This window comes from Nerophis lumbriciformis, linkage group LG21, assembly GCF_033978685.3.
Source record: "Nerophis lumbriciformis linkage group LG21, RoL_Nlum_v2.1, whole genome shotgun sequence".
NCBI classification, from domain to species: Eukaryota; Metazoa; Chordata; class Actinopteri; order Syngnathiformes; family Syngnathidae; genus Nerophis; species Nerophis lumbriciformis.
Genome location: NC_084568.2, coordinates 11808111 through 11820606, shown reverse-complemented (window position 1 = coordinate 11820606; position 12496 = coordinate 11808111). Strand labels below are relative to the sequence as shown.

The 12496-nt window shown below is 39.5% G+C and overlaps 1 protein-coding gene across 1 annotated transcript in view; it reads right to left on the bottom strand.

Moving 5' to 3' along the window:
* Positions 1–5436: 5436 nt before the first annotated feature.
* Positions 5437–12496, bottom strand: part of LOC133621150 (beta-1,4-galactosyltransferase 3) — a 46408-nt gene continuing 39348 nt past the window's right edge. Inside the window, exon 7 of the mRNA XM_061983053.1 lies at positions 5437–10546. Within this exon, the coding sequence (XP_061839037.1) occupies positions 10372–10546 (175 nt within the window). The 3' untranslated portion in view covers positions 5437–10371. The remainder of the gene's footprint in view (positions 10547–12496) is intronic.

Below are 12496 nucleotides of genomic sequence, written 5' to 3'. Positions count from 1 at the left end.
ACAACAACCAATCAAGCAAATCAAACCAATAGAAATAAATTACTAGTTCCAAAACTAATAAAAAAACTAAATCAGAGTGAAAGTCTCTGTGTGCAAAAACTTGCATGTGTATGTGTGTGTTTAGATGCATGTTTGGCAAAAAGTGACACTGTGTGTTCTTTGCAGAGATATTTCTTGCAGTTGAAGCACAATACGTTTGTCTTTCTGTCCTTACTGCTTGGGCAGACCTGACACCTCTTTCTTTTAGAATCAGGTGGCCTGAGTGAGGTTGTGGCTGTGGCTGTTCTGGTTAGTGTTGATCACAGGCTGCCCAGATTTTTATGCCTTACTTCCCTGGCTTACTGGGTACGTGATGTCGGCAGGGGCATTTTCCTCGGAAAGGGACAAGACGTTCATCCACTGTCCCCTCTGGCCCTGGGTTGAACATCAGTGGAAGGAGCTGCACCCATCTGTCCCAGACATCCCTGATGGGGGCGAGCTTGTCAGATCTTGTTCTGGTATCTCTGTTGTCAAATCTGAGGACTCTTGATATCATATGAAAGGTCTGAAGTGACATTGTTGCCCGGAAAATATTTCTGCCTGTCGATGCGTCCCAGAGACTATCAGTGGCCTCATTGCAGGATCTGTACACTCCAGCAATAAAAAGAACACCAATATAAGCATCCAGGTATTCCTCATCCATGTCTTTCCACATGTCGCCATGGACTTTTTTTCCTTCAAGGTTTGTCATAGCAATGATGACTCTTTTTAGTGACAAAGGCATAAATAGCTCAAAACATGTCTTGATGTCAGTGACTCTCGTCACAGCAAACCTTGAGATTCCAGGGGTCATTTTGATGACATTTGCAGCAGCTGCCCTGCCATGTAAATCATGAGGTACTGAGCTCCAACAGATCTTACCATTTTTGGACTTGAATCTTTCAGTGGGAGTAGCTTCACCACCGGTGACCTCCTCATCAGACTCATCAGATGTGTCTGTGTCTTTTGGATGATACTCCACATTGTCTTCCTCCTCAGAAACCTGTTCATCCGTATCACTATGCTGCTCTGTGTCCTCTCCCTCATTTTCACCAAAAATATTATCCAGAACTTAACTCACTGTAAATCTTTTTTTTTCATTTTTGCATGCTGCAAATTGGAGATGTGCACTCTGCAAGTCACCAACTCTATACTGAATTGACCTCACATGTCTGGACATGCCTGTCTTTGTTTGTTTTTGTACTGGATAACAAGGTAAAACGAGAATCCCCTAAAGCTCACATGATTGGGAGAAGAGCTGGCTGTCAGTGTGTTCAGTTTTGGCTCTAATTATTGCTTTATAATCTTATTTTTTATAACTGGGTCGAAACCAGATGCCCGAACCACCTCATCTGGCTCCTCTCGATGTGGAGGAGCAGCGGCTTTACTTTGAGCTCCCCCCGGATGGCAGAGCTTCTCACCCTATCTCTAAGGGAGAGCCCCGCCACCCAGCGGAGGAAACTCATTTCGGCCGCTTGTACTCGTGATCTTGTCCTTTCGGTCATAACCCAAAGCTCATGACCATAGGTGAGGATGGGAACATAGATCGACCGGTAAATTGAGAGCTTTGCCTTCCGGCTCAGCTCCTTCTTCACCACAACGGATCGATACAGCGTCCGCATTACTGAAGACGCCGCACCGATCCGCCTGTCGATCTCACGATCCACTCTTCCCTCACTCGTGAACAAGACTCCGAGGTACTTGAACTCCTCCACTTGGGGCAAGATCTCCTCCCCAACCCGGAGATGGCACTCCACCCTTTTCCGGGCGAGAACCATGGACTCGGACTTGGAGGTGCTGATTCTCATCCCAGTCGCTTCACACTCAGCTGCGAACCGATCCAGTGAGAGCTGAAGATCCTGGCCAGATGAAGCCATCAGGACCACATCATCTGCAAAAAGCAGAGACCTAATCCTGCAGCCACCAAACCAGATCCCCTCAACGCCTTGACTGCGCCTAGAAATTCTGTCCATAAAAGTTATGAACAGAATCGGTGACAAAGGGCAGCCTTGGCGGAGTCCAACCCTCACTGGAAACGTGTCCGACTTACTACCGGCCATGCGGACCAAGCTCTGGCACTGATCATACAGGGAGCGGACTGCCACAATCAGACAGTCTGATACCCCGTACTCTCTGAGCACTCCCCACAGGACTTCCCGAGGGACACGGTCGAATGCCTTTTCCAAGTCTACAAATGAGATGAGGTGGTTCGGGCATCTGGTCAGGATGCCACCCGAACGCCTCCCTAGGGAGGTGTTTAGGGCACGTCCGACCGGTAGGAGGCCGCGGGGAAGACCCAGGACACGTTGGGAAGACTATGTCTCCCGGCTGGCCTGGGAACGCCACGGGGTCCCACGGGAAGAGCTGGACGAAGTGGCTGGGGAGAGGGAAGTCTGGGCTTCCCTGCTTAGGCTGCTGCCCCCGCGACCCGACCTTGGATAAGCGGAGGAAGATGGATGGATGGATGGGTCGAAACCGACCCTAACAACACCAAGGTCATAATTTCACATAGAGTATTTTATAATTTAGTGGGGGAAAAAAACAAGTTTTATTTTGTTGAAATAGAGGTTCCTGACAAAGTCAAAAAGCCTTGATGCAAAAAAATAAATAAACTAAAACGGGTGGGTGCCGACCCTAACACAAGACCAGTGGTTCTTAACCTGGGTTCGGTGAGTCGACCTCAGGGGTTTGGCGGAGGTCAAAACACACCCGACTCATCGTGTAAATACAAACTTCTCCCTATCGCCGTATTACGGATACGGCAACAGCTGACTGGTTTGCAGGTGTGTAATTTGTTGTGAGTTTATGCACTGTCTTGGTTTTGTTGTTTGAACAAGGTGATGTTCATGCACGGTTCATTTTATGCACCAGTAAAAAAAACATGGTAACACTTTAGTATGGGGAACATATTCACCATTAATTAGTTGCTTATTAACATGCAAATTAGTAACATATTGGCTCTTAACTAGTCATTATTAAGTACTTATTAATGCCTTATTCGGTATGGCCTTATTATAACCCTAACCCTTTAACCCTGGCCCTAACCCTAACCAAATAACTCTAAATTAAGTCTTTATTACTTAGAATATGTTCCCCTAGTGTCCAAATAACTCTAAATTAAGTCTTTGTTACTTAGAATATGTTCCCCATACTAAAGTGTTACCAAAATCATTTAACATTGTCTTGAATTTGAAAAAAAACCCAAACATTTTATTTTTCACTAAAGAAGGGTTCGGTGAATGCGCATATGAAACTGGTGGGGTTCGGTACCTCCAACAAGGTTAAGAACCACTGCACAAGACAATGGTTAAAATGTCTTTGTTGTCGCTGGTCTGTGAAGCTTCCCGGACTGTGAACCTGGTTCTTCATAGTCAGACATACTTGACCACTAAAGTCCATTTGCTTTGTGTAATGTGTTTTCATTCTTATCAATTTTTTTTTCCAGGGCAGGATAAAACTTGAATAAAGTGAAACATTGAAGATGCTCCTTTTTTTTTGGACTTTTGTAAAGACAAAAACACACGTTTTACTCTTTATTATGAATTCTAAATCGTAAATAGAACACTAGCAAAAGTCAGCTAACAGTGGAGCAAATGAGAGTACAATATTGCGCCCATAGATCCCTCTAAAAACTGCCAACAATACTTTATTTATATGTGGGGACATAAGTATTATCCAGGTATAAGCGATACTGTTATAAGCGCTAACGCAAGTAAAATATTTAGCAGCGCCGTGATCACAGAGCGCTAACTAGCTTATGCTGCTATATTGACATATAGAGCTGCTGCATCGCCTCTGAGTTGGTGATTGCTAAAACCTGGTTAATATTGAGATGTACAAAACCCAAAACCAGTGAAGTTGGCACGTTTTGTAATTTGTTGTGTAAACTCGCCAGACCACAGAAAACTTTTCCACTTTGCATCAGTCTCTTAGATGAGCTCGGGCCCAGCGGATAATTAATTTCTGGGTGTTGTTGATAAATGGCTTTCGCTTTGCATAGTAAGAGTTTCAACTTGCACTTACAGAAGTAGCGACCAACTGTAGTTACTGACAGTGGTTTTCTGAAGTGTTCCTGAGCCCATGTGGTGATATCCTTTAAACACTGATGTCGCTTTTTGATGCAGTACCGCCTGAGGGATCGAAAGCCACGGGCATGCTGCTTACGTGCAGTGATTTCTCCAGATTCTCTGAACCTTTTGATGATTACATTTTGGCCTGAGATGGTGAAATCCCTAAATTCCTTTCAATAGCTGGTTGAGAAATATTGTTCTTAAACAATTTGCTCACGCATTTGTTCACAAAGTGGTGACCCTCGCCCATCCTTGTTTGTGAAAGACTGATCATTTCAAGGAAGCTGCTTTTATACCCAATCATGGCACCCACCTGTTCCCAATTAGCCCGTTCACCAGTGGGATGTTCCAAAGAAGTGTCTGATGAGCATTCCTCAACATTCTCAGTCTTTTTGACACTTGTGCCAGCTTTTTTGAAACATCTTGCAGGCGTCAAATTCCAAATGAGCTAATATTTGAAAAAATATATATAACAGTTTTCCAGTTCGAACGTTAAGTATCTTGTCTTTGCAGTCTATTCAATTGAATATAGGTTGAAAATGATTTGCAAATCATTGTATTCTGTTTTTAATTACCATTTACACTATGTGCCAACTTCACTGGTTTTGGGTTTTGTATATGAAGTCTACCGGTAGTTTGTTTAAAAAAAATAAAAATTTTAAGGCCTTTATGGGCGCGATAGAGTACTCCAATTATCTGCATTGTTAGCCACCTCGTGCTTGCAGTCTTTTACGACTTAGAATGCATTAATAAAAATAAAACATTTATTCTTGTCCTACATAAGGATTGTGAATGATTGGCTAATTGTTACGATCTGTTAGGCCAGGCTATTCTTTGTTTAGTTTTTGGTTCAAGTCCTTTCTAGTGCTTTTATTTTGTTCCACTTCCTGTTCTGGTTGCATTTTCCATGCACTAGCTTCACACTGCTTCTTGGTGCTGTCTTCGTCACCTAGGGGTGACTGGTATTATGTTTTTTTACTAAAGAAATGTAATTGGCTTAAATACATTTATAATAGTATATATAATATATAATATTATATATACTATATAATACATATTATAGTATATAATAGTGATGATTAACAGCAGGTAAAAAACATAATACTAATCCCCCCGGGGGGATGAAGACAGCACTAAGAAGCAGTGTGAAGCTAGTGCATGGAGAATACAACCAGAACAGGAAGTGGAAAAAAATAAGAGTACAAGACAGGAAAGGAATTAAAAACACAGGAAAAACACCCGAAAACTAAACAAAGAATAACCTGGTCTACCAGATTGTGACACTAAAATCAATTAAGCGTGAAAACCATTAAATGACCCAAAAAAACCTGAATCAAATGCCACAAAATCTTTGCAATAACACGTTTATTATTACTGAATTTAAGGCCACTCTTGTGCACTGAAACCGCGCACGCACACACACACAAAGGCAGGGCTAGCTAGCTAACAGCGGCTGGTCCAGGACTAAACCTGCAGTATCACAAAGGAGTCAAGTCAAATAATGCTAAAAACAACTTAATAAAAAAAAAAATCTGCACTTTGGCTTCTTGTTGTGTTCGTTAGTCTCAAAGCACGCGTCACTAACGGCATCAAGGCAGTAGTGCTATGTGCCCTGCATGTCATCAGAAACTCAAGTTGGCTGAAAAGACCAAAGCAATCGAAAAGGAGTCACCGTGGAGAAGAAGCGTGAAGTCATCTTTGGTTTCACTTTCAACTGAGGAGCTTTTTTTTAAACAATGAATACACACATTGTGGTAGTTTTTGCGGGTTGAAGAAAAAGAAGATCCGATCACGGTGACAGTCATCCCCTTTTTTTGAATAAGATAAGATATGGAAGGAAGGATATTCAACGTTAAACACGCGACCCAAAGTAGAAGCAAGTAGAAAAGATCCCTCAAACAAAATATATACATTTTTTTAAGTGAAATAAAATAAAAGTTGTGTTTTAACATTATAACAAATGTCCACATGTTGTACAGTAAACATCCGGAACATTGTAATGACATGTAGAACACTGAATAAGCATGCTTGGGATAAAGACTGTGGATCTTTTTGCATGTGTCAAAATGTACAAAAAAACGAAACAGAGATTTTTTTTTTTTTTTAAAGGAGCTTTTCCCCCAAATCAATAAAAAAAGGGTCAGGCTGGATAGTAAAAGTTGAAATGGAAAAGTTGATGTTGCCGTTAAAATTGACCAGAAACATCAACCTGCTTTTTATAGGATTTCATTGTTGCTTTTCTCGTGGATTTTTGTTGACATAACGTCAACACAACAATGAGATACAAATTTGATCGGTGCGTAAATAGAAGAGTTTGTATAGTGAAGCACAGTTCTCCATAAGAAACTATGTAAATATGAATAATGCCTCGACAAAAGTCCATATTTTAGTAAAGGTTTGTACACAATATATAGTGATATACAGTACTGTATATCGAACAAACAAAGGGGTGATGGATCAACGGTGTGTAATAAAAAAGTCAAAATTAAAACACGCGCGCGCACAGAAGTCACTATGGTGCCCTCTTCCAAACAAAATCACAACAACCCTTGACTTAAACAACCATACTGCTACAATAATAAAACATTTAAAAAAAGTAAAACGCACACACATTAACAATGGCAGAGAAGTGACGAGAAAGGAGCAGACCGAGGGAGAGAGAAAATAAACGGGGCGGGGTAGGAGAGCCGTACGTCTCTGCGAGTTTGTGCTTTGGAAGAGCGAGAGGCCACTCGAGAACGAGAGAAGAGATACAAGAGGTGGAAATCTTTGGGCACCTTGCGATTCAGGAGCTACGCTTCAATTAAAAATCTATTATTTATTCATCTTTAATTTACTTTTAGTATATTGATGCAGTTTTACAGTTATTTTTGTTTAAAAGTAGTGTATTTATAATAAGAAACAGTGAAATTAATTCCGACATTTATTAAACTATTGAGAATGTGTGCAAAACTGAAACATAATTGTCCAAAAATAAAAGGAGCTAGTCGGATCTGTAGGTGAGGTGGCTTGCTGCAGTCAGACAATTTTTAGAACTGTCTGCACTATTTACAATAAATAAATCGATTATCGATGTTTACTAATCGATTTTATAACCGTCCATGTCCGTATTGCGATGCATCTAAAAATCGATTATTTCCCCCAACTCTAAGAGATACCGTCTTCTTCTCCGCTGTGATATAAATGTGTTCTGGCATCTTGTTCCAGAAAAGACCGGCTTCATCACAACTAAAACTTGACATAGTTACTTAATAGGCTGTGCTGTGGTCATGCTTGTGAGTGCAATAAATGTACTCAACGCAAAGAGTGTTTTCAGTCTGTTGAGTTTTCGGGACTCGTATCAAGCTAGCAGAATGGGCAAAACTTGTCAAAATTACATATAGAGGGGTTCTTAAATCGAGGTTCACGGTATAAGCAAGGAAATGCCGCTTACCCAAGGATTAAAATACATGTCTTTGATTAATGGCAAACATCAGTAATGTTTGTAGTTGAGTTTTGCTGATGTATTGCAAAGAGGCATAGGTGGAAGGTCAGTGTGTGTATTATGTCATTATTTTTTTAAATTTAATTAATAGAAATTGAAAAACAAAAAACAAACGATTGGTTTTTTTTAATTTAATAATAGAATGCACAAAATTGAATTAAAAAGCAAAGAGTTTTCATGTTTTAGTGTTGAAGAGCAATAACATTTAAAAATGGTTTGATTTTCATTTAATATTTTGTATAATACAAATAAAATCCCCAGTAAACAAAAAAGGAAAGATCTGACCTAGATGGATGTTTTTAATCTACAGACACAGCAAGATTTATTTTCAAAGTAAAAGCGGGGATAATTAATACGCTACTTGTGTGGCCGTGACTCTGGCTAAAAAGTCTTTAGAGCCCTACTCAGAAATGATTTAAGACAAAGAACGAGGACAGACGTCTACAGAAATATCTACGCACGTATGAACAGAAACTAAGAAACGGACCAAAGGGTATGTTTGTTATTTTCATATTGTGACACCGAAACCGGAAGTAGTGATTTTAAAGACAAAACCGCGGACTGGCCTGTAAATAATACTGTATAATAGTGTCATACGGTGCGTGATTAAATCCTTCTTTGCCTCCACTTATATCTGCACACAGATTACTCTACATGCCAGTCGTCGTTGTGCCATGTCTAAAATAGTTTCAGTGTAGGGCTCCAAATACATTTCAGCAAGGCACACAGGTACTGTAGTATCCCCGCTTTTACTTTGAAAATAAAAACTTCTGTTGTCAGAGTATGAAAAAACTTTTTTTTTTGTATGTTTTCCTCATCTCTTTACCAGGGATTTGAATGTTTATTATATGAAATAAAAATGAAAACTAAACCGTTTTTTATATTTACCGTAAAGTCCGGACTGTAAGCTGCTACTTTTTTCCTACACTTTGAACCCTGCAGCTTATAAAACAATGCACTAATTTATGGATTTTTCTTAAAAAAAACACAAAACAAGCAAAGACACTAAACAGGTGTGTTATTGTTTGTGCTATGCCGCCATTTTTTGGACGAGTTCGCTAACTACAGGTGCTGCAAAGCTGCATTGTCCTTACATTTCGTGCGTTCAACCGGAAGTAGAAGTGCTGTTTATCCTATTTAAATAGGTACAATCGGTCTACAAACCCCTCTATTTGCAAACTTTGCGATTGACATACTTTTAGACCGAGCCAAATATGCCTCAGGGTGCAAACCTTGTCTCTGTGTACGAACGCTTCAGTCATTCACTTTGTGCCCCGCCTGTAGGGAAAAAAGCCGGGCGCTGCATTTTAGTGAGGAGGCGGGACCTTCCACGTGTCTTGCTGCACTACTCAGTGCCTTTTTATTCTTCTTTTGACAAGTTTGTCCATTTTGCCAACTCACTGAGTCCGAAAAAGGACGACAGACCGGCGTGGAAAGAAGGCGGAAATTGTGACCTATTTGCAAGTAATACACAATAATGGCGCTCACAAGTATGGAAGAATCGTTGAAGCAGGCTTCGTACATAGCAAGTTTTACTTGGACTTATCTGGAAAAACATGCCACAGCACTTATTTCACAAGGGGGAAAAAACATGACGTCTCCCCTTCCTTTTCTCCCTCTGTCTGCTGCTTTCTCCTCAGCTCCTTGTCAATATGAATATAAGGGATTTTCCTTTTTTTATTTTTATTGTAACAATATAGTTGTTAAAGTTAAGGATTTTTGTGATTTCTGATTGTTTGTGAGGGCAGCAAAGGAATTTCTGTGTGTTCAGCTTGTTAACGATAAAATAAATCCATCACCTCCTTATGTTTGATACACAGTACTGTATAGCACTTTACATTGTGTTCAAAGTGTACAAGCTGTCACTAAAAGACAGACTTTTGTCTAGGCTGGAACACATTATTCATATTTACATTGTTTCTTGTAGCGAAAGTTGCTTCACTATACAAACTTTGATTTATGAACCCTGTTAAAGAACCAATTAAGTTGGTAAATCGAGGCTTCACTGTACTTGTCTTGAATACATTTTGAGAGAAAAAAGAAAAAAAAACAGCTAATATTAAATTATTACTCAGGTTATAATTACAGCATTTATGGTACTTTTTCCAAATTGATGTGTTTTATTTAGAATTTTGTAGAGGTCGAAAATCTCCAAATTTCCAGTTCTTCTCCTTTAAGAACATTATAGCGACACCGAGAACACGCCTTGTTTGTGAAGGACAAGTTCCGTGTCACTGGAATCTTTCGGTGTGTTCACATGTTTCAAAAACAAAGAAGGCAAAAGGACTCCAATAAAAAAAAAAAAAAACTACCAAAAAAAAAAAAAAAAAAAAATGCAAGATATGAGCAGAGGACATTCGAAGGCATCACCGGGTTTGAGCAGCGAGTGCGACGCTGTCGATATACAAACTCACAGAGTCCAACGTCTCACACTCGCTTGGAAGAACAACACAGAAAGCAGAGTGGAGCGCTGCTAAAAATATCATTTGATATATATGATACAGATAGAAATATCATTTGATGTATACGATACAGCTAGAAATATTTGATATATGCGGTAACGCTATAAATATAATTTGATGTATACGATACAGCTATAAATATCATTTGATATATGCGGTATAGCTATAAATATCATTTGATGTATACGATACAGCTATAAATATCATTTGATATATGCGGTATAGTTAGGAGTCCGTTTTGGCTGCTAATGAGAAGAATTGTCTCACCTTCTTGTAGTTACTTCCATCCTGACAAGAACAAAACTGCCAGCAAGTAAGGCCAGAATGTGAGAAAAGATTATTTTGCAGGTTTGGCAGCGGTCTGAAGAGGCGGATGCAGACCGGCCTCAGTGCCGATGTTGACCGTGATGTTGGTGTAGAGGGGCAGGTACTCCCGGGAGAGGACCTCGTACTCGGCCGTGTTCATCCCGTCCTGTTTCCACGTGTTGCGTGTCTTGGTGAGCATGGTGAACCTTGAGCAGGCACAGGGAGAAAAACTCTTAATTCAATATTGTTTGCACTGATGTAAAAACCTCTGTGAAATAAGCCAGAGATGAAGATTTGGAGCACACTCGCAACCCTTGACCGGCAGCCCTGTTGAGAGTAGCTGGTTTAGGGGCACTGTCTCGTGCAAATGAGCCATTGCTCATATAAGGTACATTTCCACACACTACTCCTACTGTATGTACAGTGCAACCAGACATGGCCCGCCACATCTTTTTAAATGGCCCGTGAAAGCCTAGAAAAATGATATGCGTCAATAAACTATTTGTTTTTTTTAATACATGTATCTGTTCTTACCATTTTGACAGGAAAAAAATGAAATTGCATACCTTTTAAACTTTAATACTATCTGATAATTTAACAAATATGTCATACATTCTATTGTCGTTTATACAGGATATAATTTGATGCACAACTTGCTTTGGTATTATAAGTCAAGCATTTATTTAATTAGTCTTTATTTCAATTGTATGGCAAAAAAAAAGATTGGCAGCTCAGTCGCCAGCATTTTACTTTTAAAAAAAAAGTTTTTTTTTAAATGCAGTACCCTAATTCCTTTTACAATAATACACCATATTATTATTATTATTATTATTACATAATAGGAGCTTCAAGCACACCTGTGAAGCGAAAACCATTTCAGGTGACTACCTCTTGAAGCTCATCGAGAGAATTCCAAGAGTGTGCAAAAAAGTAATCAGAGCAAAGGGTGGCTATTTTGAAGAAACTAGAATATAAAACATGTTTTCAGTTATTTCACCTTTTTTTGTTAAGTACGTAACTCCACATGTGTTCAATCATAGTTTTGATGCCTTCAGTGACAATCTAAATAGTAATGAAAATAAAGAAAACGCATTGAATGAGAAGGTGTGTCATATATATATATATATATATATATATAAGGGCTGCAACTAACGATTAATTTGATAATCGATTAAACTGTCGATTATTACTTCGATTAATCGATTAATAATCGGATAAAAGAAACAAACTACATTTCTATCCTTTCCAGTATTTTATTGAAAAGAAAACAGCATACTGGCACCATGTTCTGGACATTGGGGGTGCAGCATACACCAATAATAACACAGAAATGTAACTCATCAGATCAGAACTGAATCAGATATTGTACACGTTTCTGTTGTGAATAATAAAGGATTCATTTTAGGCTGCCTCTGAATAATAGCATGAAATATTCCAGCACCTTCATAACATTTAGTTATACTAAAGTGTCACTCAAATCTAAATAGATTTATATAGCTTTATCGGGCCCGGCTACATTGATCCATTATGAAACCAACCTGAGATATTTCTGTCCGTTACGTTTATTTCCAAATTGGTAACCGTGCGTTTTCTCTCTCAAAACGGAGTCAAATGTGCCGGAGACACATTATCAGCCCCGCGTTGCAACAAAGGCATAACGTTAACGTTACTCACAAAAAAGCTGAACTCATGAATGCCTGTTGCCACTATGGACTTAAAAAGTTACGTACCGTGAGTTCTTCCCTTCATCCATGGCTCCAACATGTTTCCTTTTCAGGTGCTCCTGAAGCAATGTTGTACTTCCGTGCCATTTTGCAGGAAACGGTCTTCTTTGAAGTCTTTAAAGTAAAGTGTCCCCACACTTTTGAAGACTTAGGTCGTACACTTTTCTCCATTGAAGCAATAACCTCAAGATGTTTTTCCGCTGAACTATCCGTACTGTTTTCCTGCGCCATTTTTCGAATGTTTCCAGCAAAGGAGACGGCGTGGTCACGTGAGCTGCACATGACACATCATTGGCTAACTTACTGGCACCTCATGAGACGTAGCCTCAGCGCCGCCCTGGTGCTGTTTTGTACTGTTTTTGTACTTATTTTGATTATTGTTTCTCAGCTGTTTGTAAATGTTGCAGTTTATAAATAAAGTTGCATTTAAAA